This window comes from Lygodium microphyllum, chromosome 27, assembly GCF_053477565.2.
Source record: "Lygodium microphyllum isolate KBCC chromosome 27, Lygodium_microphyllum_v1.1.10, whole genome shotgun sequence".
Classification (NCBI taxonomy): domain Eukaryota; kingdom Viridiplantae; phylum Streptophyta; class Polypodiopsida; order Schizaeales; family Lygodiaceae; genus Lygodium; species Lygodium microphyllum.
Window position 1 is genome coordinate 38,807,854 of NC_141161.1, and position 25,623 is coordinate 38,833,476.

The 25,623-nt window shown below is 42.4% G+C and overlaps 1 protein-coding gene across 3 annotated transcripts in view; it reads right to left on the reverse strand.

The window, feature by feature from the left end:
- LOC148012227 (Small GTP-binding protein) overlaps window positions 1-25,623 on the reverse strand; it is a 118,487-nt gene that overhangs the window by 44,827 nt on the left and 48,037 nt on the right. For all 3 annotated transcript variants that reach the window (XR_015689027.1, XR_015689026.1, XM_087668863.1), the window contains exon 8: window positions 13,020-13,120. Coding sequence is in view for 1 of the 3 variants with exons in the window: in XM_087668863.1 (XP_087524989.1) it covers window positions 13,020-13,120 (101 nt within the window). In the remaining 2 variants the exon portion in view is untranslated. The remainder of the gene's footprint in view (window positions 1-13,019; window positions 13,121-25,623) is intronic.

Here is a 25,623-nt window from a genome sequence, read left to right on the forward strand (position 1 = left end):
CCATCCACATCTGTGTTTGCTGAAAACGCAAGCTCCTAGTAGCTGGCAACTGCATCTGCTGCTCACGCGCCATCATCTAGAGCCTATTGGGTGGAGGTGACTGTCTGTAGGCCAAGCAACTACCTTCTGCAATTGAAACAACCTTTCAAGAGCAAGCAATAGCATTCACATCAGCGTTTTGGTGCTTCCGCATCCTTCATGAGCAGTCAACAGTATTTCCTCCCTCAGGTAGATCTTCAACATCGAGATCTCTGTATCATGTAGCCGATTCCTCCTATCTTGGGGCTGTTCATAGCCAAACGCAACTTTTTGTGGGTGTTTTGCAGAGGTACACGAAGATGTCTTACCACCAGTTCTTTGTTGACTCAAAGGATGAGGTCTCTGTTCCTTCCTCTAAGAAAGAGAGATTTTCGTGCTAGTTCACACGACAACCGGAGGTCACCTAGCCCGTTTATCTGAGATCCCTCTCCTCCCTGTTCTCTCCATGTTTCACAGAAGGCCCGTTCTGTTAGCCTTCATATGCCTTCCATGGCACCCTCTATACAAGTGCCCGTACTCCCTTCTTTACCCAAAGAAGACCGGCTTGATGGTTCCAACTACTTGCTTTGGTCATGTAAGGTGGAGTGTATCCCTAATACCTTCAATGTTTGGGAGTTTGTTACCCACCCTATTTCCAGTCTAGTGGAGGATCCCACCATTGGATCATCGATGGATCGTGCGACCTTATGAGATCGGCCCAACTCAAGAGCTTCATCTTTCCTCTTTATGAGCTTACAGGATTCTATCCTAGTGTATGTGCACAAGTTGCAAGAAGTAGCAAAAGTGTGGACAAAGCTTGATTCTTTGTACCATCACAAGACATTTACCCATCGGATTACTCTCGAGAAGAAATTACGAATGCTCACTTTTCTATTGATGACTCTTCTTCCGTGAGGGATCGTATCAACAAGTTGGAGGACATGAGGGATGAGCTTGTGTCCCTTGGCATCATGATCTCTTCAAAGGATATGGCCATGATTCTTTTGACTCAGCTGCCATCTCCTCGTTTGATGTCTTCTACACCAACCTTCATACATCGAGAACCCGTGAGAAGCTTCTATGAGAGGAGCTTGCCCCGCTTGTTTTGGAGCATGGCGAGCGCGCCAAAGAGATAGCTAGTGGATCCACCTCCACAAAAGCCTTTGTTGCAGGTTTGGGAAGGGGGATGTAGAAGAAAGGGAAGTCACTGGCTAAAAGACAAGAGAGTTCTTCAGGTTTTGACTCTGACAACACAGAGAAGCCTAAATGCCCATATTCTGGGAAGGGGACACATCCATAGGAGAAATGTTGGAAGAAGTACCCTCACCTTCCTCCAAGAGCGAAGGATGGAGCTAAAACATCCAAGCCTTCTACCTCTACTCCAGTGGTCACCCATGAGTCAGTGTTCCTTCATATTGTTGACTTGGAAGAGCCTTCTTCAGTGGTTGCCCCATCTTCTAAGAGGCCTTGGCTAGTTGATAGTGGAGCTTCTAGGGTTCAGTCAATGTTAGTGACATTGCTTCAGTGTCTATTTGTGGTGTTGGCACTTTGCCTTTATTTTCTGACCGTGCGTAGGGCTCCCTTTCACAAGCTCTTTATGTTTCAAACTTGGGCTTTCTCAGTTTACGGCCTTACAAGGCTTGGTATCCTGATTGTCTTCACCGAGCAAGCCGTTTGTATTAAGGATTCTTCTACAAGGGCTGTTATCGCGACAGGTTGGCAGGAGAGCAAGCTTTACAAGCTACATTCCCCTTCTCTTATGCAAGGTCCTCCGAGGCAGTTGTCTATTGCTACACCCATTCCTGCTTGTCCACCCTCTTTTCCACAAGTTCCTTCCCATCCCCCGCCCTCTCCTCCAATGGTTCCCTCATACCCCCATCCCTTTTAGAGCAGGACGATCTCGATGATGCAGCTATGGATTTTCTGGCCCCTATTATTTCAGAGGGGGTTTTCCAAGATAATGAGGAGCTTCTTCATTGGCAATCTTCATCGACGGACTTCATCGACATTGGCATTCCTCTTACACCCCAAGATCCATTTCTTCCTTGGCCTTCCGCCACATCCAAGATTTGAGAGGGGGTGTTAGCAATCATGTTTGTCATGCCTCGTCGTCTCCTGCTATGAGCCTTAGTCTGAGTCAGACAAGGACTTTAGGAGCTCTGACTTGTCTATCACTTGTTTTGATAGAGGAGGTAGCTCATTCTAGATCACTCACTTTCTTGCCTTTTAGTGCATTTTCTCCTCCAATTGGGATTCTATGTGCATTTCCTAGGGCAATTTCTGCATTCTTCAACCTGTCTTACCTACTAGACATTGTTCACCCTTTCCAAGATTTTTCTTAGCATATCTGGCATTTTTTACCAGCATTACATGCTAGTCAGACATATTTTTCGCCCCAAATTTCAAGACGCCCAGTTTTTGGGATTTTTGGCTATTTGAAGCCACTTCCCAATTGGCAATCAGTTAGATTATCATCTTCCCTCCTTCCTTGGCAGGTGCACACTCCAAATCCGTCATCTTCCTCCGTCTTCAGTGCTACTGTCATCATCAGCCTGATCTCGTGCTCTCAATGACGTTGTGGGTTGCGTACAGGGACTGATCAGCCCTCCTTCTATATTCAAACATTTGTTCCTTGTTTAGTGCAAGTTTATTTTCTTCTTCTCTTGCAAATTGTCTCTCTCTTCCTCTATGTTCGAGTTCCTTCTCTTCCGTTCTGCACTCTCACATAAGCAAGTTATAGTATTTCTTTAGCTATATTCTATCATGTGTTTGGCAAAAGAATATAAAGTGCTATTAAAAGGTATGCGCTTAGAAAGAGCAAGACTATGTAGATATGAACTCTTGTGTTTATGGCTCTTTAGAATGGCATGTATCTTCTCGCACATCCATTTTAAGGATTCTTGTTTCTCTCTCACTTCATATTTTCCCTTTTAATTTTAGCCCTTGGTTCTACCATGAATGAGACTTTTGATCTTTTTATATTCATTATCTATGGTCAATTTCACACACATGACTACAATGTGCCATAAAAAAGCTAAGTTGAGAGAGAGAGAAAGAAAAACTCGTGGCTCTATCTAGCATAGAGAGGCTGAAGCTGCGAGGTAGGGTCCCCCGTGACGGTGTAGTATCCTCTATACCTGCAGATGTCGGAACAAGCGTGCAAGGGGGAAGGGGTCAGTAACACCACTATTTAACATAACCTTGGAAGAAGCATCAAAATGGGTGTACAAATCAACTAAGACATACGCTGCCCAAGCCCATAGTATGCATCAATTCTGCAAGAAAGGACCATTCCAAATAATCAAAAGCTTTCTTGAAATCCAACAGCACTAATACCACCTCTTGGTTAGAGTGTTTGGCAAAGTCATTTCTCATTTGCACATTCAGCACATTATACAAAATGTTTCTACCCTTAATGAAGCCATATTGATTGGGGTGCACAATGGCAAGGAGATGCCTATGGTGGCGATTAGCCAGTACTTTAGAGAAAATTTTTACATTGAGTCCATTAAGGAGATGGATCTCCAATGTTTCAACATCAATGGAGATGGTACTTCCAGGGTCAATTTAATAACTCCCCCCTTCCATCATGCTAGCGTAGCTCTCATTTCCCAAACTTGTTGATACATCACAGTCAAAGATTTCGCCAAATGAGTGGCATAGGCCTCAAAAAACTCATTAGTAAGGGTATCCCAACTAGGGCTTTTGCCCATGGGTAACTGCAATAAGGCATCCATGACCGCATCTTCATGAATGTCACTTTCCAATCTGACCTGTATGTCAAATGAAACATGGTCTCAGACCAAAGCATAAAAAGCCGAACTGGCCATAGGGATATGTTCTAAGGGGTGCTCGGCCAAGCCAAGGAGCTCCAGAAATAGTCGCAACACCAACAAACAATGGATTGCAGATTTGTAACCATGGCCTATATGGATGCCATAGTCTAACCATATTCTCACAGGTAGGGGAAGGATGCAAACCCCGAAAGAATTTATGAGACTAATAGGAGGCATCTTGCAAATTGTCAGTCAAAGATTTTAGTTTAGCCTGCTGATAAGATCTCAATTGGAATTGCTAAATAAGATCAACTAATCACATAGCCAACGAGGACAAGAATGTATCATCTGAGAACTCAAGAAGCAAAGAACGCACCAAAGCTCATAGTTCCTCTGCCACTTGTCGATGCTCTCTGCAAAGAGATGCATGATGAATGCCATACTGTTGGGCAACCCTTTTGTAGATTACCAATTAATTGCTCAAAGGAGTGATCTCCTCCTCGAACACGAATCAGTTAAGAAGTTGCCCCATATAACCACTGATAACAAGATGCTTCAAATAAGAGGAATTGAAGCGCAATGGAACCTTGTCCAAAAACTGTGCAAAAGGAACTACCGACCGTGCAAGCATCTCAAACTACAAAGGAAATTTGACAAGGTGTAACATTGCAAGACTTGCATGTCCAAGATCTCTCGCATAAAGGCATTATCATGTATGACGTACATACAATCCAATCTAAACCATGTAGCCATATGTTGCGCAGAGTGAAAAGTGAATCCCGTATCTAATGGGTAGAGCCTAGACCAAAGATCTTGTTTAAGAACATTCAAAGCTCATGCTAGACACAACTCTCAAGAGCATCGATCACACTGAGTGCTCATAGGTAGACTTCAATGCATCAATCCACATATTGAAATCTCCCATCAATAAACCCGGTCTACCAAGTGCCAGACAAGCTGCTATTGGGTGTAAATCCCTTTAATCTCCGTGCGTATAAACTTACGGGTGTGAACACACCCTTATTTGTACCCTAACATATAAATACATTTTATTCTTTGTGTACCATCACTCAACCGGTATACTCATCTCTCGATTCTCTCACTCTCACTCTTAGCACTGCTCCTGCCCCATTAGTCTCGCACTTCATTGCACACTCATCACAACAAACTCATATTAGAGTTGCAGAAAAGAGTGTGCACGCTTCCTGAGGACAGTGAGAGTCAATTCAGCGTGTGCGTGCGAAGGAGTTGGGCAGCTTACCTTTCAACCAGTCGAGCATGAGCAAGCATTTGACTTAACCAGGCGACAACCCATTGGCACAACTAACGTGACTAGACTAAGACCAACAGGCAATCAGCCTGACTGGCATGGCACGGCAAGCCAACTGGCAATAGTCATTTTGACCCAGAACCACCAAGCGGCGACGGTGTGAGCAGCTACAACGGCAAGCGACAGATCGAATATGACAACAAGTGACAACTCTTTACACATCATGCATGACAGTCCAGCAACGATGTAACACAACAGGTAGGTCAACAAGTCAACGAGCACCACTTCAATATTTTTTTAAAATTTTTTCTTAAATTTAATTCCCACAATCTATTCCCCTTCTCACTAGCGGGGATTCACACACATAAGCACAGGTCCCAAATTTGTGCATTCTCATGTCTGAAAATTTTGGGGTTTTCCCAAATTTGGTGTTGGTCATGCATAACAGCTGCATTGGACCTAGAAATTGGTGCACATTGGCCTTGAAAATTTTGGGTCTTTTCATGTATTAGTGAAATTTTACTCAATTGAGCCGAATTTATTGGCATTGGTGCACATTTGGACACGAGAAATTTGGGGCTTTTACAAAATTCTACAAAATTTTGCTAAATTTGCATGTTTTATGCTCTCGAGAACACACATTAATGCAATTGGAAAAGAACGATCTATGAAATTTTGGGGATTTTGCTGAAATTTGAAAATTTTGGCAAAATTGATGTATGAAATGCACATTGGGGACATTGCTGAAGCAATCTTAGTGCTTTAAACAGTGAAATCTGAGCTTATTATTTCTCATTGGTGAGATTTTTGAAGAAATTGCAGAGAATTCTCATGTTTTTGTGTATCAGAAGTGCTTTTGGGCACATATGTATGCAATACACATGTTTAGCTTTTTTTGTAATATTGCTGAAGTGGGAGTCACTTTGCACTGGTGTATGCATAGGTTATATGCTGAAATCTCAGTTACATTGTTGAAAGTCATTCCTTCTACTGTTGTACATGAACTTGGATCAAATCTTAGTCTTTTCTCCTGAAATTTTGGACTGAAATTAGCTGAACATTCAGCCTAATATTTACTATCATAAAATACAGCATCCTTACTTGGCACTTTGCTGAATAATGGCCACTAATGCTTCTAGCAACAGTGACACTAAATCCCTTCTTGAAATCAAGAGGTTTGATGGCACTAGCTTTGACTTGTGGAAGGACAGGATGCAAGGCATTTTGTTTCTCAGGGATTGTGATGATGCTCTCCTGGAAATCAAGCTTGCAGCTATGACAGATGAGGATTGGGCTAGACTCAACAAGAAGGCCATTGCATACATTAAAATGGTTGTATCTAATGGTGTAATTACAGACATTAAGCATCTTGATACGGCTTAATCCATATGGAAAAAGTTGATGGACAAGCTTGTAAACATGGAGTTGGATGAGTCTAAGCCAGCATCGGAGCATTTGAGTGCTCTCACAAGGATTTTAAGTCAGTTGCGGGACTCTGGTTTGCAACCCTTCAATGATAAATTGAAGGCTATTTCTTGTTGATGACTTTGCCTGATAGCTGGGAGTCTTTGGTTGTTTCACTAGCAACAACCCTACTTTAACCTTTGATGGTGTTAGGGGCTCTATTCTCAATGAGGAGATTAGAAGAAAAGCCAATGGAGAAAGCAGTGGTTCAACCTATCATCTTAGAGGCAGATCAGAAAAGAGGGATAATGCAACAAATAAAGGCAAAAGCAAGAGTAAAAGCAAGGGCAAACAGCAAGACGTTACTTGCTATCAATGTGGGCATAAAGGGCATAAGAAGCCCAATTTTCAGTACTACAAGAAAGAGCAAGGAAGAAAGAAATGGCAAGGAAAGAAAAAGAAGGATGACAAGAACGATAATGACAGCTCTCCCTCAAGAGAAGTTGCAAAGGCAAATGTTGCATCTAGTGTGGTCATTGAAGAGTGCTCTGACGCTAGAGAGATACTTGTTGCAGCCTCATGTAATGATGTAGATGTTATGGCAGCAGCATGTGATATACACATCACCAAAAAGGAGCTCATGATGGGCTGTCCCAATCATGGATAGCGGATAGTGGTGCCTCTTTTTATGTTACTCCCTCTTTGGAGTCATTTTTTGAATACATTGCAGCCTAGGCAAGGTTTACTTAGGCAGCAATTATGCATGTGAAATAGAGGGTGTAGGTAACATTGACTTGGCCCTTGAAAATGGCCAAGAGCTGATTTTGCAAGATGTCAGATATATACCTGGCATAAAGAAAAGTCTATTGTCAATTGGACAACTTGATGTAAAAGGATATTTTACTACCTATGGTGGTGGATCTTGGAAGATCCACAAGGGCTGATTGTTAAAGGCAACAAAAAGGGGACTTTGTATTATTTGGATTGTAAAGCATTATCTGGCAAGTTTTTGACTATGACTGAAGTTCATTCACAGATGGAACTTTGGTATAATAGACTTGGCCATCTGAGCCAGAAAGGCCTTCAGGTTGTCTCCTCTTTAGGGAAATTGGATGTAAAAGGCTCTAGTCTCGACTTTTGTAATGATTGCATATATGAAAAACATGTGAAGTCTCCTTATTACTCTAGTGTCGTTAAAAAGTCCAATGCTCTTGACTTAGAACATTTCAATGTGTGCACTATGCCTATTAATTCACATGGGGATGCACAGTACTTTGACACTTTTATTGATGATTTTAGTAGAAAGTCATGGGTGTATGTGCTAAAGAGCAAAAAGGAAGTGTTGGATGCTTTGAAAAGGTTTCATGTCTTTGTTACCACACAAAATGGGCTTAAGTTAAAAGCTATAAAAACAGAAAATGGGGGCAAGTATGTTTCTAATGAGTTTAAAAAGTTTTGTGAGACGCATGGCATTAAGAGGGAGTTGACAGTCCCTTACAATCCTGTATCAAATGGCATGGCTAAAAAGATATAATTGCACACTTTGTGAGAGAGTCAGATGCATGTTGTCCACAGCTAATCTCCCGCAACAGTTCTAGGCAGAGGCTCTTAAAACTATAGTTGATGTATGCAATCACTCTCCCAATCGTGCATTGGAAAATAGCATTCCTAAAGAGATTTGATCTGGTAAACCTGCTTCATATGACCATTTGCGTATCTTTGGTTGTGATGCCTTTGTGCATATTCCTGTAAATCAAAGGACTAAACTAGACATGAAATCTATCAAGGGCATCTTCATGGGATATGCAGATGAAGGAGAGATGGGTTATAGAGTTTGCCTTCCTCAAGTCATGAAGATGGTATGCAGTCGAGATGTAGTATTTAATGTGGCAAAGTTGTTGAAAAATGCTAGACATGGTGACTTTGACAAAAAAGTCAAATTTCAGCATGAACAGTCAACCATGTAGCAACCATTAGCTGAAGATTCTGTTCCTTTTGATGCTAAAAATGAGCAACAACCTATTCTGCTACAGCCAGAAGATAATGCACAGAAAATAGATGCACAGAATGGAATAGGACAGCAAGAAGAACATGCTGAAAACAAGTTACAGCAGCAAGAAAATGCTAACACAACTAGCCACCAAGTGATGGTGTGCACATACCTCAGGATGTAGGTCCATTGCCTAACAATACAAATCATTGGGTAAGAAGGTCTACACGTGTCAAAAGGCAACCACAGAGGTTTCAGCCATCTTTGGATTGCATTTTATTGACTGATGAAGGTGAACCTCTGACATTTAGAGAGGCACAAACATGTGAAAACTAGAGAAAGTGGGAGCTTGCTAAGCAAGAAGAGATCAAGTCTCTATATGCGAATAACACATGGGAGCTTGCACCTTTACCCAGGGATAGGAAAGCTATTCCAAATAAATGGGTTTACAAGGTGAAGTGTATTGATGGGAAGCCTAAGTACACAACACGTTTGGTTGATAAGGGCTATATACACAAGGAAGACATAGACTTCCAGGAGGTTTTACACTTGTTGTTTCTCTCACACGACAAGTACATCAGCAAAGTACTTGACAAATTTAATATGGTTGGTGCTAAGCCTCTTGGTGTGTCTTTACTACCATATACAAAGCTTAGCAAAGCTGATTACCCAAAGGATGATGTAATTGCTACTGCTATGAAGGGTATACCTTATGCATCAGCTTGTGGTTCTTTGATGTATGCCATGGTTGCAACTCATCCTGACATTGCTCATGCAATGGGAGTTTTTAGTAGATTCATGTCTAGCCCTGGCAAGCCACATTGGAAAGCAGTGAAATGTATCTTTAGATACTTAAAAGGTACACAAGAGAAGTGTATATGCTATGAAAAGGATACACTAGAGTTGCAAGGATTCTGTGGTTCGGACATGGCTGGAGATCTTGACACTAGAAAATCTACCAATGGGTATGTCTTTACTTTGGCTGGTGCGGCTATTTCTTGGTGCTTAAGGTTGCAGAAAATTGTAGCACTTAGTACTACAGAGGTTGAATATATTTCAGCCACACAAGCTTCTAAGGAAGCTATTTGGCTTGGCCCTTTGATCAAGGATTTTGGTCTTTCTTCATGCACTCCAATGCTTAGTTTTGATAGCCAAAGGCCAAAGTACTGTATCTCTGGCTAAGAATGCCATATTTCATGCACGTACCAAACACATAGATGTTCGGTACCACTTCATTCGACACGTCTTGGATGATGGTCTCGTCACACTGACTAAGGTCAAAACCCAGAATAACCCTACAAATGTTCTCACCAAGAGTCTTGCAAAGGCTCAGCATGAGCATTGCATCAAATTAGTGGGAGTTGGCTAGCTTAAAGGTACCACTTCAGGCCTTTAAGTGGGAGGTTGTTGGATGTTAAGTCCCTTCGGGTGTAAAGTCCCTTTAATCTCCGTGTATAAACTTACGGGTGTAAACACACCCTTATTTGTACCCTAACATATCAATACATTTTATTTTGTGTGTGTTGTCACTCAATTGGTACACTCATCTCGGGATTCTCACTCTCTCTTAGCACTGCTCCTGCTCCATTTCTATCTCGCACTTCATTGCACACTCATCACAATAGTTGCCAGTCTGTCCCATAAACCACGTCAAGACAAGGAATCATTCGAGCCATATAGATCCACCAACCATTGGACATCCCCTTCAAACATGATTATAACCACTAGAAAACAACCATACACATCATTCTTGATCAGGACCAACTGAAATCTCTCATTAAAAACCATGAGCACCCCAGAGTAATGGTGTGCAAAACCCCCTAACATGAAACAAGAGAAACCCGTGATGGTCCACAATCTTGCCTACATCGCCGCAACTCTTATGCTCAACAGCACATAAAATATGCCACTGATTATCATGCAAAATGTGCCACATGTTTTATTGCTTACTACGCAATCAAATGCCACGCACATTCCAAGTGGCAACATTTATAATTTTTTTAGAAAAAGAAGATCAAAATCAAGGTTGATTTTGCCTCGATTTAACTTTTTCTACTAACAACTCAAGAGTTCCCTCATCAAGAAAATCAGCCAACAGTGCAAATGAGTTCATCACCTAACTTGCCAATTTTGAGGTAAAGGGATCCTCTGCTGGTTGAATTTCCTTTTGTTCCAAATCCCTAGAACACGAGGACGCCATCCCAAACAAATGGGCCGAATGGGGATGCCAAAATGGGACGGGGACGTTCCTTGTCCCGTCCCCAACAGTCGTTCCCCCGTCCCGGTCGTCTCCTACCCGATCGCCTTGTCAGGTCCCCTATTAGGGGACGTTTTTAACAGGAGAGGGATTTTTTTTTGGATGGAGTGGGTGTCTTTTAGGGGGTGGTTTTTTTGTGAGTTTTTGTGTATGTTCTTTGGTAGTATACATTCACCTACACACATAGTAACATGGGACCGGTTTTGGGGATAGGGATGGGAATAATGAATTGCCATCCCCTCTTACCATGAGAGGGGGCTCTAACATGGGGATGGGACGGGGACGGGAAGCTACAAAATGGGCACCCCCTATTACTATGCCCACACATCCATCCACCACATCACATGCATACATTTTCAAATGCTATTTATGTATGTCGTTTCCTCCTGCATCCCACCCCTTGTCCCCGTTCCTTGCTTTTAGCCGCCCCCTGTCCCCATCTCCGTTCCCATTCCCCGTTCCATGTTACTATGGGCGAATCCAAGAAAGCATCAAGATTTGGCCTATAAAGAAAGAGATAATCCCTCTTTCATAAAACACCGAAACTGAACCCAACATTGTCTTTCTATCCACATCAGCTTCAAAACATCATCTTGATCCTAGACATGGAAGGTCTCATGGTTATACTTGACATAATCTCCCAGTAACGTATTAGTAAACTCCAACAAGTGTTGCTAGTCTGAAGTTCCTCAAGATCTTTCATCAAAGCTTCAGAAACATGTTTGTTGCATTTGACTAGTAGTTGCGTATTAGGACTAGGTTGAAATTCGGAACAAGGGACCTCGCTCAAACTAGTTATGGAGTCCCCATACCAGCACCACTTACGTTAATTTCTAGTTGAGATCCATAGGTTCTGCGCATCACTACTACAGGCTAGCACTACAGAGAGGGGGGCGCAAATCACAACTTAAAGATTTCTTCCAGACATTGACCCCACACACAGCACCTACACAGAGAGGAGTGAAAGTCCAGAGAGCACAGGAGATCAGAGCAGCATGTCACCTGTAGATAGAGGGGTACCAAACATAGATGATACATCAGAGAGAGATAAGGGAGATCTGCCAGCGACATGAGCAGCAGCTGACAATTTGAGGGCCCAGGCCAAATGCTACCCTCGTACTGTTTCATTTGAGATATATGACATACTCTACCCACCAATCCTGACTGGGTAGAATTAGATATACGAGTATCATTCAGCTATATAGCTAGAGATACTCTCTCATCCTCCCTTTGTATCCCTACATGAGCACTATTTTGTCTTGTACACCACCTTTGCTTCTTTTATACTATATCAATGACCATACTCTAGCATGTCACATTTTGATGTTCAGTGACAATCAACATTATACATGATTTTGTCTCATTGGCCAATTTTGGCCTCAAAAGATGTTAATATATCTTTCCTCCTTTCTTTCTCATATCGCATGTGCACACACCAACACACATCATCCCTATTGACACACCACACACACACACACACACACACACACACACACGACTACTATTAAGTCCAAACAGAATTTAATAAGGATCTCTCTCTATGTGTCTCTCACAGGCACTTGCATGCACTAGTGTCAAAAAGAAGCAATTGTATGAAAGCTGAGAGGTTAAGGATGATGACAAGCAAGGAAGAGAATAGGTAATAATGGTGATTAAAAATCTCAGCAATGGAAGTGGAGTGATTGACCCACAACTGCCTATTTATAGGATGATTAGAGCCATTTGTGCTAGCACATGTCAATATCTTTTCTTTTTCCATGTCACTTTCCTCCTTTTTTCCTGCTGCGTAACCTTGTGTACAATGAGTTCTTTGAGTTTTTGCCCACCTGATTGGTTGTTCATACAACCTTATATTTGTGATATACTTAGTTACTTTTTACAGAATTCCTTGTATTTTTCCTCAGGTTTTCTTTGAGGTATATTGATAGAATTCTCTTTTCTTGGGAAAAAATCAAAATTTGTGTTGCCTTTCCTGCCCCTTCCATTGTTTTTGCTGTCTCAACCCATCTTGTCTCTGTCTTCTTTTGACCTCCTTTGAGCCTTCATAATCTCATCAAGGTTGGCCCACAAGTCTTGCAGGAACTCCCTCTCTCCCATGTTGCTTTAGCCATCTTGCAGCTGTCCTCTTTATAAGGTGTATACTGAATGATTAAGTCATATAATGAGTCACAACTATCCTTTCTCATAAGGTGTGGTTATGATGTTCATAAAAACTCCCTTAACAAACAATATCAAAAAAAGCATCCTCCCTTAGGATCACACTTGCCTAACAACAAGAGAAACATTGAACTTATTTCAATCTACCTGTCAAAAATCAATGCCCTCAGTGGCTTTCCAGCTGTGTCTTTCGGGGCAGGTATCTTTGTGACAATCGATTCCAATATCTCAGTGACCCCTATCCCTTCCTGAACAAACACCAAAGGAAATTTATTCTAGCTAATATGCATATACTTATACATACATGCAAAAGCACTATTAATTCCTACACTTAAAAAGATTGTTTGAAAACTGCAGGTGCTATGTCATGGAAAGAGACATGAATTCTTACATTAAAGATTTCAGTTTGCTTAAGGAAGTCTTTTTGATGGCATCTATACAAAAATTCGAATAATAAGATTGACTACCTTCTTGTATGTCTTGGTTACTCGAGAAATTTACGAGTTCATTGACAGAAGTTCTTAACTGTAAGACCGAATCAGTCTGCCACACAAAAAAAGTTGTTGTTGTTTATCTAAATGAGAGGCTCTCTTAGGGACTGGGATTCAGCATCTTCTTCTCGACACATCCTCGCACAATCCACTCCTCCTGGATTAGATATTAACTAAGTCTATTGTAGAGGGCTTTCTCTCCTGAAATGGCCAGCCTTGGAAATGTCCTTACCTGTTAATTGTTGTTTTTCTTTTGAGTCACAGCATGTACTGTCTTTAACCTTAGTTTGTCAATTGAGGTAAAACAATCAAAGTTTCTCTCTCAAAAAAGCAAACTGATTTATCAAAGCACAATTTTATGGAGCTACCAACAAGGGCGAATAGATCCAACTGGACCAAGTAGTTAGGAATTTGTAAGTTAATACAGTGGTCACACAGTTCTCCTAAACGAAAATACCTTGTAAGCACATGCATCTACTTGGATTAGCTGTCAATGGCAGAACACATGCTCACACATAAGGAAGTGTACTAACTGGATGAGATCTAGATTGCAAGTAAACAAAGGTGGCCCACCTCTGAAAACTCTGAGAAAGTATGAGCAAAGTAATCTGAAAAGCTAAAACTATTCCATAAAAGCACGTGTTTTGATGTCTTCGTCCATCCATTTCAAAGATGGCATCCATTGAAGGAACTAAAGCTAAGTGCAAAAGATAGCAAGAAGAATTCCTCAAGACATTCGCTCTCACTAGGCACATTTCCACAAGCAGTATAAGATAGAAAACAGGGAATTCTTGTTTCAATGGCAACAACACAACTATATGGAATCATACAAAGCAATCCCTTTCTACACTAAGGCCATATCCTATACTGTTTGCTTGTGACAGCACATCAATTGAAGTCAATGCCCAAGGTGCCTAGCCTATTCTTAGGAAATCCAGTTCATGGCTCATTCAGGTATAACATGTATCAGGGTGTGTTTTCAGCTCAGCACAGCTTAAAGGCTGGCTAGCGGCCCAATGCTCCACTGGTGAGTTAGAGAGGAAGAAGTGATGGAAATAAAAGCATTGCACGTGACTGCACAGCAAAAGAAGAAGGAATACAAGAGTGAGGTAGATATGAACAAAGCTCATGTGGAATTTTTCTCCTCTTGGGTTAAAAAAACATGGTCACCCTATCAAACAAAGAAAAATGCAATCATGATGGACCAACTCCCACACAATAAAACAGATTCTCAAACACCAAATAAAGCCTTAGGCATGATGGAATACATTGTAACTCTGAAACTAAAAATAGAACAAGAAAAGGATGTCCAAAAATATGAAAGTCTCATGTGAGACTAGGTTGGCCTGCTCAAGTACCTGAAAGGAGGTGGGCCCCTTTGGGACCTAAATGGAGATACAATTGTCCCCTTTGGGACCTAGAGAAGGTATTGTTGGCCCCCTCTAGGACTAAGATATCTCCCATAGGAATTTAAATGACCCTATCAACAGTGGAAAGGACCCCCTTCAAAGTCTCAATGTGTCTCTTTAACACGGAGTGTTGTCCTCCCATGCCATGTCCTACATAAAGAGGCAAATTTTCAACGTCCCAAACAGAAAACCTATCAAAAGGGAACACTCTTTGCACATGTAGTCTCCCCCTCCAAAAGCAAAACCTCTATGATGGTCAAATCCTCTGAAAGATTATCAAACAAAAGATTAAGGATCCTCAAGAAGGTGGCTAAGAAACTCCTTGGTAACATCATCAAAACAAATGCAATCATGTACGATGCAAGTGACCTGCATCAATGAACTATCGCAAGTAGGGTGGATGTAATAAGCTGACCTGTCGCAATAGGTGGAGAGGTGGAAACCTATGGAATAAGCTACATGGAAGGAAGGGGTGCATCAAGGTCATAGTCCCATAGGACAGAAAACAGAAATTAGGAATAGGAACAAGGAAAGACAGCCACGAATTGCCATTCCTTGTGTTGGGCCTTCTCAAAATCAGCTTTCTCAAATTTAACCAGAGATTTTGAATCCTCAAGTGTTGGATGGTCGATCTTACCAATCACCATCTTCACAACATCGTATGACTCTAGAATGGCCTCCATCATCACCTTCCAAATGCTGAAGTTGTCTCCATCTTTCTTTAGATCCTAAGATGGCACAAGTATAACAGGGAACTTACAGTCCATTAGGGCCTCAAAATCCATGTCCCAATCAGTAGACATCCTTCTCCCACCTTGAAAATGCCACATTTCACAGGTAGTCCCCCCCTCAACTCTGACAACACAACTGACTAGGACTTCCTCTACTCGATCATTGGGTCTTCTTCACCACTAGAGGTGATTAAAACACGAAAACTGCTCTTGACTGCTGAAAACACAATCATCTCAGCAGTTCTGCTTGCTGGAGCCTAGATCCTTTGCAAAATCAGATTTGCACGCCTCCTCGTGGCACAACACAGGTCCAAGACGCCCTCCCAATCAGCAAACACAGCACATATGCCTTTGTCAACATGCCCTCCAGCCAGCTCCAGCAGTAGCCTGATGTGCAGTCCTATCAGGGGACATGCATGTTTAACTCAATGCTTTGGCATGATTAAGTTGTGCATATGACAGATTTAAATGTGAAGTGCAAGTGCTAGTGGGTGCCTAGTGACAATCTTGGTTCTGGGCATTACATGAGCCCTTGGAAATGACTTGTGGTGTCCTTGGACTGGAGAAAAACTAAACATTTAATGCTTAGACTAAGGTTAATGAAAGTTAGAAAGACTTTCAACTTCAAAGGGCTTAGCACATTAAATTTGTGGATGGACATTAACCAATTTTGGGTAGGACAAGAGGATTCTTGAATTTTCACAATTACATATTGCTGAAATTTCTTTTTCTAGAGGCTGAAGAATGCATTACCAGGTAAGCCACTTGTCAAAAGGAGAGAGACTATGCAATACAAGACTGTCTAATGCTATTGGGGGGCTAGCTGCTATATTTTGTGGGCTGCCAAATCGATTTTGGAGCACGTGACAGAAGACCACACACACAACAAGGCAGAGGCAGTAACTTTCTTCTCCACCTCAGTTAGAGGTGGCAGTAGAAGAAGGCTCACCAGCTGCACCAGAGTTTGAAACCCCTTTCAAAGTAGAGTTACCGATTGAAAGGTACTCTCTCTTGCTGATTTTCTCTCTTGTATCAATTTTCCTCCTCTCAGCAAATGTAAAGCAGATCAGCACACTTTTGCTGTCAACAAACCTAATTGGTGCTGTAATCAGGGTTTCTCCACCACCTAGTGAAGTGTGCGCACAGATTGGAGCCTGGTCATTATAGAGTGTACTGTAATTCCTGAAAACTACAGAGGATATAGATTCTGAAGTGGTATTCTTGTCTACAGTTTGGTGGACCCACATGCAAGTGTTCTTGGCCCAATTTATGCCCAATTGTACTGGATTCCAAGGGCACTTTGAGCCATGATACTGCAGGTCATTTGTGACAGCCCATAGTTCCCTAAAGTGTAGAGAGATTGGAAGATTGTGCATTGGAGAACCTCAGTGAACCATAATATTGTGCAATATAAGTTAAAGAAATACCACAAGGGGTGCCACTTCTAGGGCCAATCAGGTGTCAGCTATCACCAAATTTATGTGATAAAGTATTTATTTCAGGTCTGTAAATTTATAGATTGTTGTAATTGCTGGCTAATCAGGTTATTCACCACCCTATAAAAGAAGGAAGGCTGGTTTCAGCTCCTGCTTGCACATGTATGCTGAAACATTGCTCCTCTTGTGTGTTGAATCTCCTCCTCTAGATCTGTCCACCTTTGCTGCAGCCAGCTATTGCTTTGATACCTTGTTAAAGATCAAGGATGCAAAAGTGGATGCACGATCTTAGAAAACAGATGAAATACAAAGGGGGGAGAGAGAGAGAGAGAGAGAGAGAGAGAGAGAGAGAGAGGTGGGAGGTGGGGCTGTTTTAAATTTGAAGACACGTATGATTGCTCTTCATTGGTCACTAATCAAGGTTTTCCACGAGGGCCAGCAACCCTAGTCTTTAATTGCTAGGTTTCTCCTTGAAGATCAAGGTATTAAGCATGGAAACACTAGCAATATTGCTTTACGGTGGCATGTAGTTCTTGCCAAATAGCCTATTCATGTCAAACCCTCCATGCTTTTGAATCATTTGGTCCATTCTTGGAAATTAGCGCTTTTTAAATATTGGCACCCACCTTCTAATCATGAGCCGGAAAACTCCTTAAGAGCTGAATTGTTGGTTATTCCAAAGCTTCTCTCATGGCATGGCACACACAAATAGAGGCCAATGTTCAATAGAATGGCACACCTAGGACTGATCATTGTTGTTGATGTTCTTCTACCTGCAAGTGTTGTCGTCATGTCTTTCAAATCAGTTCAATCCTTCATTCGTGCTCTCAAAGGCTATTATCATTTATGGGACTCTATTTCAACCTCCTTATGTGCCTTGCAGCCTTTTCCCCCTTTGAACCAAGATACACCTTGGCAAGATTGGACGATTAAGGGTCAGCTGCATTTAGCCCATGTATCATTGAATCAGATATACCACTTGCTTAAGGATTGGCTTGCCCAAAAGGGCAACAAACTCGAGATCTCCATAAAGGTAAAACTTGGTGGAAATCTATGGTGATGATAGGTTGGCTCAACAAAACACCATTCAAATACAAGGCCTTCATCTTATGAATGTTGATCAATACTCTTCCTCTCACCTCTGTGCTCTCCAAAAGGTCATATTTTGAATGGTAGTTGTTTCTTTTATATGACATGTGGAAACTGTCAAAAGATGACGTACCAACAAGACAATAGGGTTTGCGGGGAGGAACACTGAGTGAACTCAACAAACATGGAGAAGAGAAAAAACTCTGATGAATGGAATGCTGAAGTTCTGAATCATGGAGTGAATGTGATATAAGGGAACAAGGGTGCCATAGCACAAGGAAAATGATGAAGACAGCCACGAACCACGAACCGCAATGTCCTCTTGAAGGGGTGTGAGGGTAGTGGAGAGGGTGAAGAGAAGAGGTGACGGACTGAATGAATCAGCCGTGAGGAATGAATGAGAGAGTGGCCTATAAATAAGCACATTCTATCTAGGGTGGCGTCCCTTTTTGGGGCTACAAACCCTAAAGGCAAACCCTAAATGCAAAACGCAGAAACGCAAACTGCGGGTGAAGGGTGAAGGGTGAAGTGTTTCTCAACACCCCCTCTCAGGCCCAAAAAGGGGAACAAGAGAAAAGTGAGGTGGAGATGCAATGCTACGTGCTAAAGAATGCTCATGCAGCAAGTGCCACTTGGACAGTGTCCCTTGTGGGGAAATGTTCACTTGTCCAAGCACCCTAGTACAAAGATGATAAAAACATGCAATGCATAGGAGGAATGTCGGACTTTGTGTGGTACAAGAACCATAAGAATATGCCTATACTCGATCTCGAGAGGTGGCTCCATGCTGACCAATGAGGAATGTCGGACTTTGGTGGTGCAAAAACCATAAGAATATGCATGTACTAGATCTCGGGAGGTGGCTCCATGCTGACCAAGGAACAAAGAAGATCCACCTTGGAATTTAAGAAAACCACTTGAAAGTAGACCTTTGAATATAATCAGGAGACGGAATGAGCTGTAGAACCCAAAACTCAACCTCCGGAGAGAAGCCACTAGCTCCGTGACTCCATGCCGGAAGGAATACGAAGGCCTAGTCACTAAGTCACTCCTGAAGACCCAAGGGCCCTGATCTAAGTAGGTCCTCTAGATCCTCAGTATGAGTAGAGGAAACTACTACTCAAAGGAGAGCCACTCCTCGAAAGTGAAAGGTGGTGGTGTGTGACGACCTTCATGGCACATAGGGTCCATCTCTGAATCTCGAGGAGTAGAAGTAGGAGCCCCCTCTGAAGCCGAAGAAGAACTGGAAGCCCCCTCTGAGGGTGAAGTAAGAAAATCCCCCTTTGAATCCCAGTCTAAGAGAGAAAGGGAATCCAACCACTCATGGCTCACGGACTCCGAAGTATTTGATGACAAGTGGAAGTGAGTAGGAAGAAGGAGGCTCAAGATGAGCCGAGGGTGGGGAACAATCATGGGCTCTCAAGAGAGTGGACCATGGTGAAGATGTGGGCCGTGGAAGCCACTGTACCCGAAAGTAGGTGGGGAAAACCTCTGCGCAATGGGATGGTCTCCAAGAGGGCTTATCGACTCGTAAGGTCTTAGAGCCTCCTTGTACTCGAAAGGACTTAGTGCACGTCGGGTGCAACTTATTGCCTTGAGTATAATACTCTGATAGCCGATGTAGAACGATCTCTGTGGCCCAGAAAGGAGAGGTGACACAAGGAGTGCCTGGTTGAAGACGCACATACTCCGAAGGGGTGGGAAGCAAAGGTCAATGTCGACAGTCTACGGTGGGCTGATTGTCCATACTGCAGTAGTAGCACCCAATAGAAGGACAATCTATCAGTGGAGACGCCATGGTACCACTTTGGCAAACTGGAGAAGGGAGGGTGGGAGGGAGAAAAATGATATCTCCCAATGTGCAGTGGAAAAAGGATATCTCCCAATGTGCAGTGGAAATGATAGAGAAATCAAATGTTGATGCCGAACCCGCCACCGGTCTTTGTCTTCTCTAATGAGGAGGATCTTTGTGGGCAAATGCACTCAAGAAAGGCTTGATCTAATCCAGACAATAGTGCAAGAGAGAGAAAGACTAAAAACGCACAGGGACAAAGTGAACAGTCCCAAGGGGTGAGGAGAGAGATATACTAAAAACGCACGTAAGGAGAGAGAAAGACTAAAAACGCAAGCTAGCAAACAACAAACGCAGGAGGGAGAAACGGCCAATTAGGATGTTGATGCAATGGCAGAAGAAGAGAAATGGATACTAAACCTACCACGCCGGTCTCTACCTTTATTGGAGTGGAGAATCTTTGCCACTGTTTGAGCAGATCCAGCTCTAATACCGTGTCAAAAGATGACATACCAACAAGATAGCAGGGTTTGCGGAGAGGAACACAGAGTGAACTCAACAAACATGGAGAAGAGAAGAGAAGAGAGAAGAAACTCTGATGAATGGAATGATGAAGTTCTGAATCATGGAGTGAATGTGATACAAGGGAACAAGGGTGCCGTAGCACAAGAAAGATGATGAAGACAACCATGAACCACGAACCACAATGTCCTCTTGAAGGGGTGTGAGGGTAGTGGAGAGGCTGGAGAGAAGAGGTAACGGACTGAATGAATCAGAAGGAGGAATGAATGAGAGAGTGACCTATAAATAGGCACAATCAGTCTAGGGTGGCGCCCCTTTTTGGGGCTGCAAAAACGTAAAAACGCAAAAACACAAACTGCAGGTGAAGGGTGAAGGATTTCTCAATAGAAACTTCTCATCATCAATTCCTATCTTGTCCAATGGCGAGACAAGTTTGGTCATTGCTACATACCGTTTGGTCTCAAGCAATAGGGTTGTCGAAGATTCCAAAGGATTGGGTCTTTGCACATCCCAAGTTCTCGAATCCTATGCAGCCCCATTCCACTTTTTATGCCTTTGGGGTTGTTGGCACATATGGACTACGCGGAATGCATTCATTTTTTATTCCTCGTTAGGAGTGCAAAGTTACAAAGTCCACTTGAGAGGCATTCTACATTGGCAATTCGACATGATTGAGCTAGCAAATATTCTCTCTCATTAAGATTTGTTTTCTTGGCACACCACAATTCCTTTGGCTCCCATATTGATCATATAGTCTCATTGTACTTTTGGTTATGCTATTCTTTGTACTCTTGGCCATGTTGTATTCTTGAGATTATGTTTTAATTAATTAATTTACCCTCTATGGGGGGGAAAAAAAGGAAAGAGAATTAAACTAATGAGAAAAAAAGAAAGGAAAATTTATTAACGTCTGCAAAAGGCCAATGTGGCCTATGAGACAAACCAAAGTACAATTGTGTCGAATGTCATCTCGTCATGGAAGTGAGAGAAAAATGCATCCTAGAATAGGACTGATATCTAAAGATCTCTAGAGTCTAAAAATTGTACGTAGTATGCACAAGATATCTAGGTATAGTTGCTCTCTAAACCTCAAGGTCAACAAATGATCACAACTATGATGTATTCTAGGGCCACCCTGCTCATGTGTCAAGGGGTGAGTCTCCTATGCCATGAATTGGTGGTTCTAATCTGACTATAATATGGGCCCCTCAATTATGGACCAAGTGGTTGAGGTCGAGGTCGTTGTACTCGACAAAGTGCAATGGCATAGTCTAGTGTGACTCCTCGACATGGGATGGGTGCAATCTGGTAGGATGAGTCTCCTATCTTGTAGTAGTGTTGTGTGGGTCTCTACAACTGCAGGATGAAACACTGTAGACATCTCAGGTCCTCATACTCTGTGACTCAATGAAGATGTCCAAAGCCCTCACAAAAGAGGCAATAATAGCTCCCTCATATATCAAAGTACACTATACATCTGCATATGTAGTGCTCCCCTGTCTCATGCTCTTTGTCACAAAGCTAGCATAACCTATCCTTTATTGGAATATCTAACCATCTACATGTCTCTATCCCAAGCTAATGGGAGATCCAACAATAAATCCATCCTCAAAGAGATGTAGGAAGTTGCTCCGATAAAATTCTATCTTCGGTCTTGGAGGGAGAACCCAAATCCTCCCTCTCTCAACTCTCAAGATATCGACCCTAATAACTAAATTCAGCTCAAATCAGCTAAAGGGAAGTGTGGGACAATCCAAGATATAGTCAAAGCGTAGCCCATGTAAGCTCATCGGTCTTGCCATCTATGAGCATCAATATTCCCTCTCACCCACGTCTACTAGCTATCTGGAGAAGGTCAATGTCAGTTTGGCATATCTATAGCATGGGAGTGCCAATATCCTATGTAAGAAGGTCATTGTTGTAAAGTGTGCCTCCACAACCATGGGTGTTGTCTCTAACTTTGCTCTAATGATAGGGTGTGGGGTGAAGGGCTTACTCCTAATCATGCATAACATCAACATCATTCATGGCCTCGCTATGCAATCCCAACCATCATAATGGCCTCAGTAGGCCAACCTGGTTAGTGTGAGTAGACTCAATCATCTGTGGTGTAGGGCAACCCCAAACCTTGGCTCCATACAAAAGAGCAAGTATGACTAGAGTATTAAATACCCATAGTCCGGTGCAAGGTTCTTGAAACTCTATGTAGGGACATTGGCTCTCAAGGGCCCTTGGTGCTACATAGCCTCACGCTAGCCGGGCCATAGCTGCCCCCCCTCCCCAATAGAGAAAATCTTCGACAAAGAAAGTAACTTCTAAGTATAGATATTCTCTCACATGCACCACTACATCTCCCCCAAATGTGAATTGATACATAGATTGGGTCACCCATGCTACCAAAGTCTTGAATACCATGACTTTCGTTTTTCCAAGATTCACTATGAAATCTATATCTCTATGAAAGGTATATAGTGCATCTACATGACACTGCAAACCTTGTCATGAGTCTGAAATGAGTACAATCATCAGTATAAAATAAGTATATTAATATTAACACTCCAACTAGGCTAGCTCTAGTTCCACCTCCCCTATCAATGTAGTCGAACACCTCCTCTATGTATAGTCCAAATAGTATGGGTGAAAATACCCCTTTAGTGTGCACTGTGCACATGCAGCTTGTCACTCTCTCATAGAATACATAAATGCCCCACTTAACACCCTTTGGCAACCCAATCTCCTACAATCTCTACATGAAACATGCTCAAGATTCTATGTCCATGCCTTACAAAAATCCACAAAGGAACAATAAATCCTCCTGTATTGCGCTCTGCTCTCCTCAATGATCGCCCTAAGTGTGAGGCTATGGTCCAATGTGGCCTATCCACATCTAAAACGAGACCCATGTGTTCTTCCACCTTGCATCTCAACCCAAGCCCCAAGCAGCTCATGCTCCAATATCAAGCTATATATCTTAGCCAATGCATAACTAATCATGATGGTCTAGTAGCTACTGGGGACCAAAGAGTCACCACTCTTAAAGAGAGAGACTATAGTATGGTCAGACCATATTTCAGAAAATCCCTCACATATTTACTCCATTGGACATGTATGCATATATGGGTGTCAATGTATCACATGTAGGTGAGAAGTGCTCTTTGCCACTAGACCCCGTCCCCATCCTATGCCCTCCCATTCTGTAGTCTATAGATTGCCTCTCTAACTATCTTATTGGTGAAGAAGGACCACTATGTTGGCCTAAGGGCCTTTGTAGACTGCATGGGTTTCTGTCCTAGTATATCATACAATTGACTCCCATGATGGGCTGAGCATCAAGCAGTGTAATCTATATGGGGAATTGTCTCTCGTGAAACATTATCCAATGATTGGTTTATCATTGCCTCAATTTTTGCAAAAGTTTCGCTTCTTTTTCTCCACAATGCATCTAAAGAGCGTCCTTGCTTGGCAATGTGACCAAATGCCCAAAGCAATCTTTCTCTATAGATGTATGCAAGTGTCATTGTGCTCATCATCATACCAACCACTTTGTGGGGCTTTAGAGCATGGGGATTTGCATGGGGGCTAGGTATATGGGAATGTGTACATAATTGAAGTACATAAGACCTTTGTTGAATTCTTCATGTATTCTTCTAGCAATTTTCTCAAATATAGCATCTGTATTATATCACAAATAGGACCACTATATATGTGAAGTCTCATCTACAAAGTGCAGACTTGGATACCTTGGAAGATATGGTACTCTCTTTCTCGATCAAGATGGCATGATCAACTAGTATCTCAATAGTCTCCTCGATCTCAAAGTTCATAATGTGATCCTATCAAGTAATCCTCTGTACTTACTACCCACTTGTGGTTCCAGCATGTTAGAGCATCTAATTCTACCGAGTACGAGGGACCATTGAAAATGGCTAATCTACATGCACTTCTTAGGGCTAGTAAGTGTGTTCCATATGTACTCATTTCTTCCTCGTGGCCCACCTTGAGTAGACCCACCTCATCTATATCAATTTCTTTTAGCACAAGATCCTCCTGTACGTAAAAGTCACTTTAGCTCAACCAAGTCTATGCATTAAAATCACCTACCAACAGTATGCCTCCCAAGCTAGTGTATCTCATGATATCCTCATATAATGCATCCAAGGGTGACCCATCTCGTCAAGCATAACCTAAGTTTGCAAGGGGAAAGTATTATATACTCATGAAGATGTCAAGTGGTCTCTATGTGTGTATCCTAACCCATCTATATCGTGCATCTTTATCTTATGCATCACTTGCACGATATCTCTGAGACCATCTCAAAAAAGTATGGCCACACCCCTAGAGCCCCTAGTGCCACTAGGTTTTCCAGCTTGTGAGCAAAATGCACTTTCCCATGTGTAACCCTGAACATCTAGCAATTGACCCCCTTTGCCTTAATGCATTTTTGTATACATGGCTATGTCCATATTTTGAAAACTGTCCTCAAAATATCCAACATCCAAACATAGCACTCCATTGCAATTCCATACTAACATCCTAAGTGTCTCATGGGCCACCCACCATCATTGTGACCGACTTTTTGCAATAATCACTCTAGCATCTCTATACATTGCATAATTACAAGATGGCTCTACCCCATCGTGTGTACACACTGAGTCTTTACAAAAACCAGACGGCCAAGGAGTTACAAAATCACAAAATCATGGCAAAGGTGCGGAGGAAATTGCCATATGCCAAGGACGTAAGTCCTCCCGAGAGAGTATGTCAGAGTGTCGGAGAAGATCTATCTGCCAATACAAGAGACCTTTACGCCTAGCAATATGCCGTTGAACATTATAAGCGGAATCAAAAAGGAAAGCATTCCGAATGGTCCAGCTGTGCCAACAGCCCCAATATCGAAGAAAGTGAAACAAGATCTTCATATGTGGCTGTGTCGGTGTGGGATATTTGGGCTGCGCAAAAACCCAATCAAACGGGGGTAGCGAGAAACCAACCACCGCTCGCCAGACGGCTGACAAGAATGACCAGATTTTCTGAGCAAGGGGGCAAGAAATAAAACGATGACGGGCGGATTCCACAGTGGTGGTACAAAAGAAACAGTTGCCGTTGGAGATTCGGCGCTTGGAAAGAGCTGAAGCAAGCGAAAGACCAATAATCATCACCCTCCAAAGAAAGACCTGATATTTGAATGGTGTCTTATTTAACCAGCCCTCCATCACAGTTACCCTCCACCATGACCGGGATTTATGCAATCCCCATAGAGTATTAGCTTTAGTAACCAGCC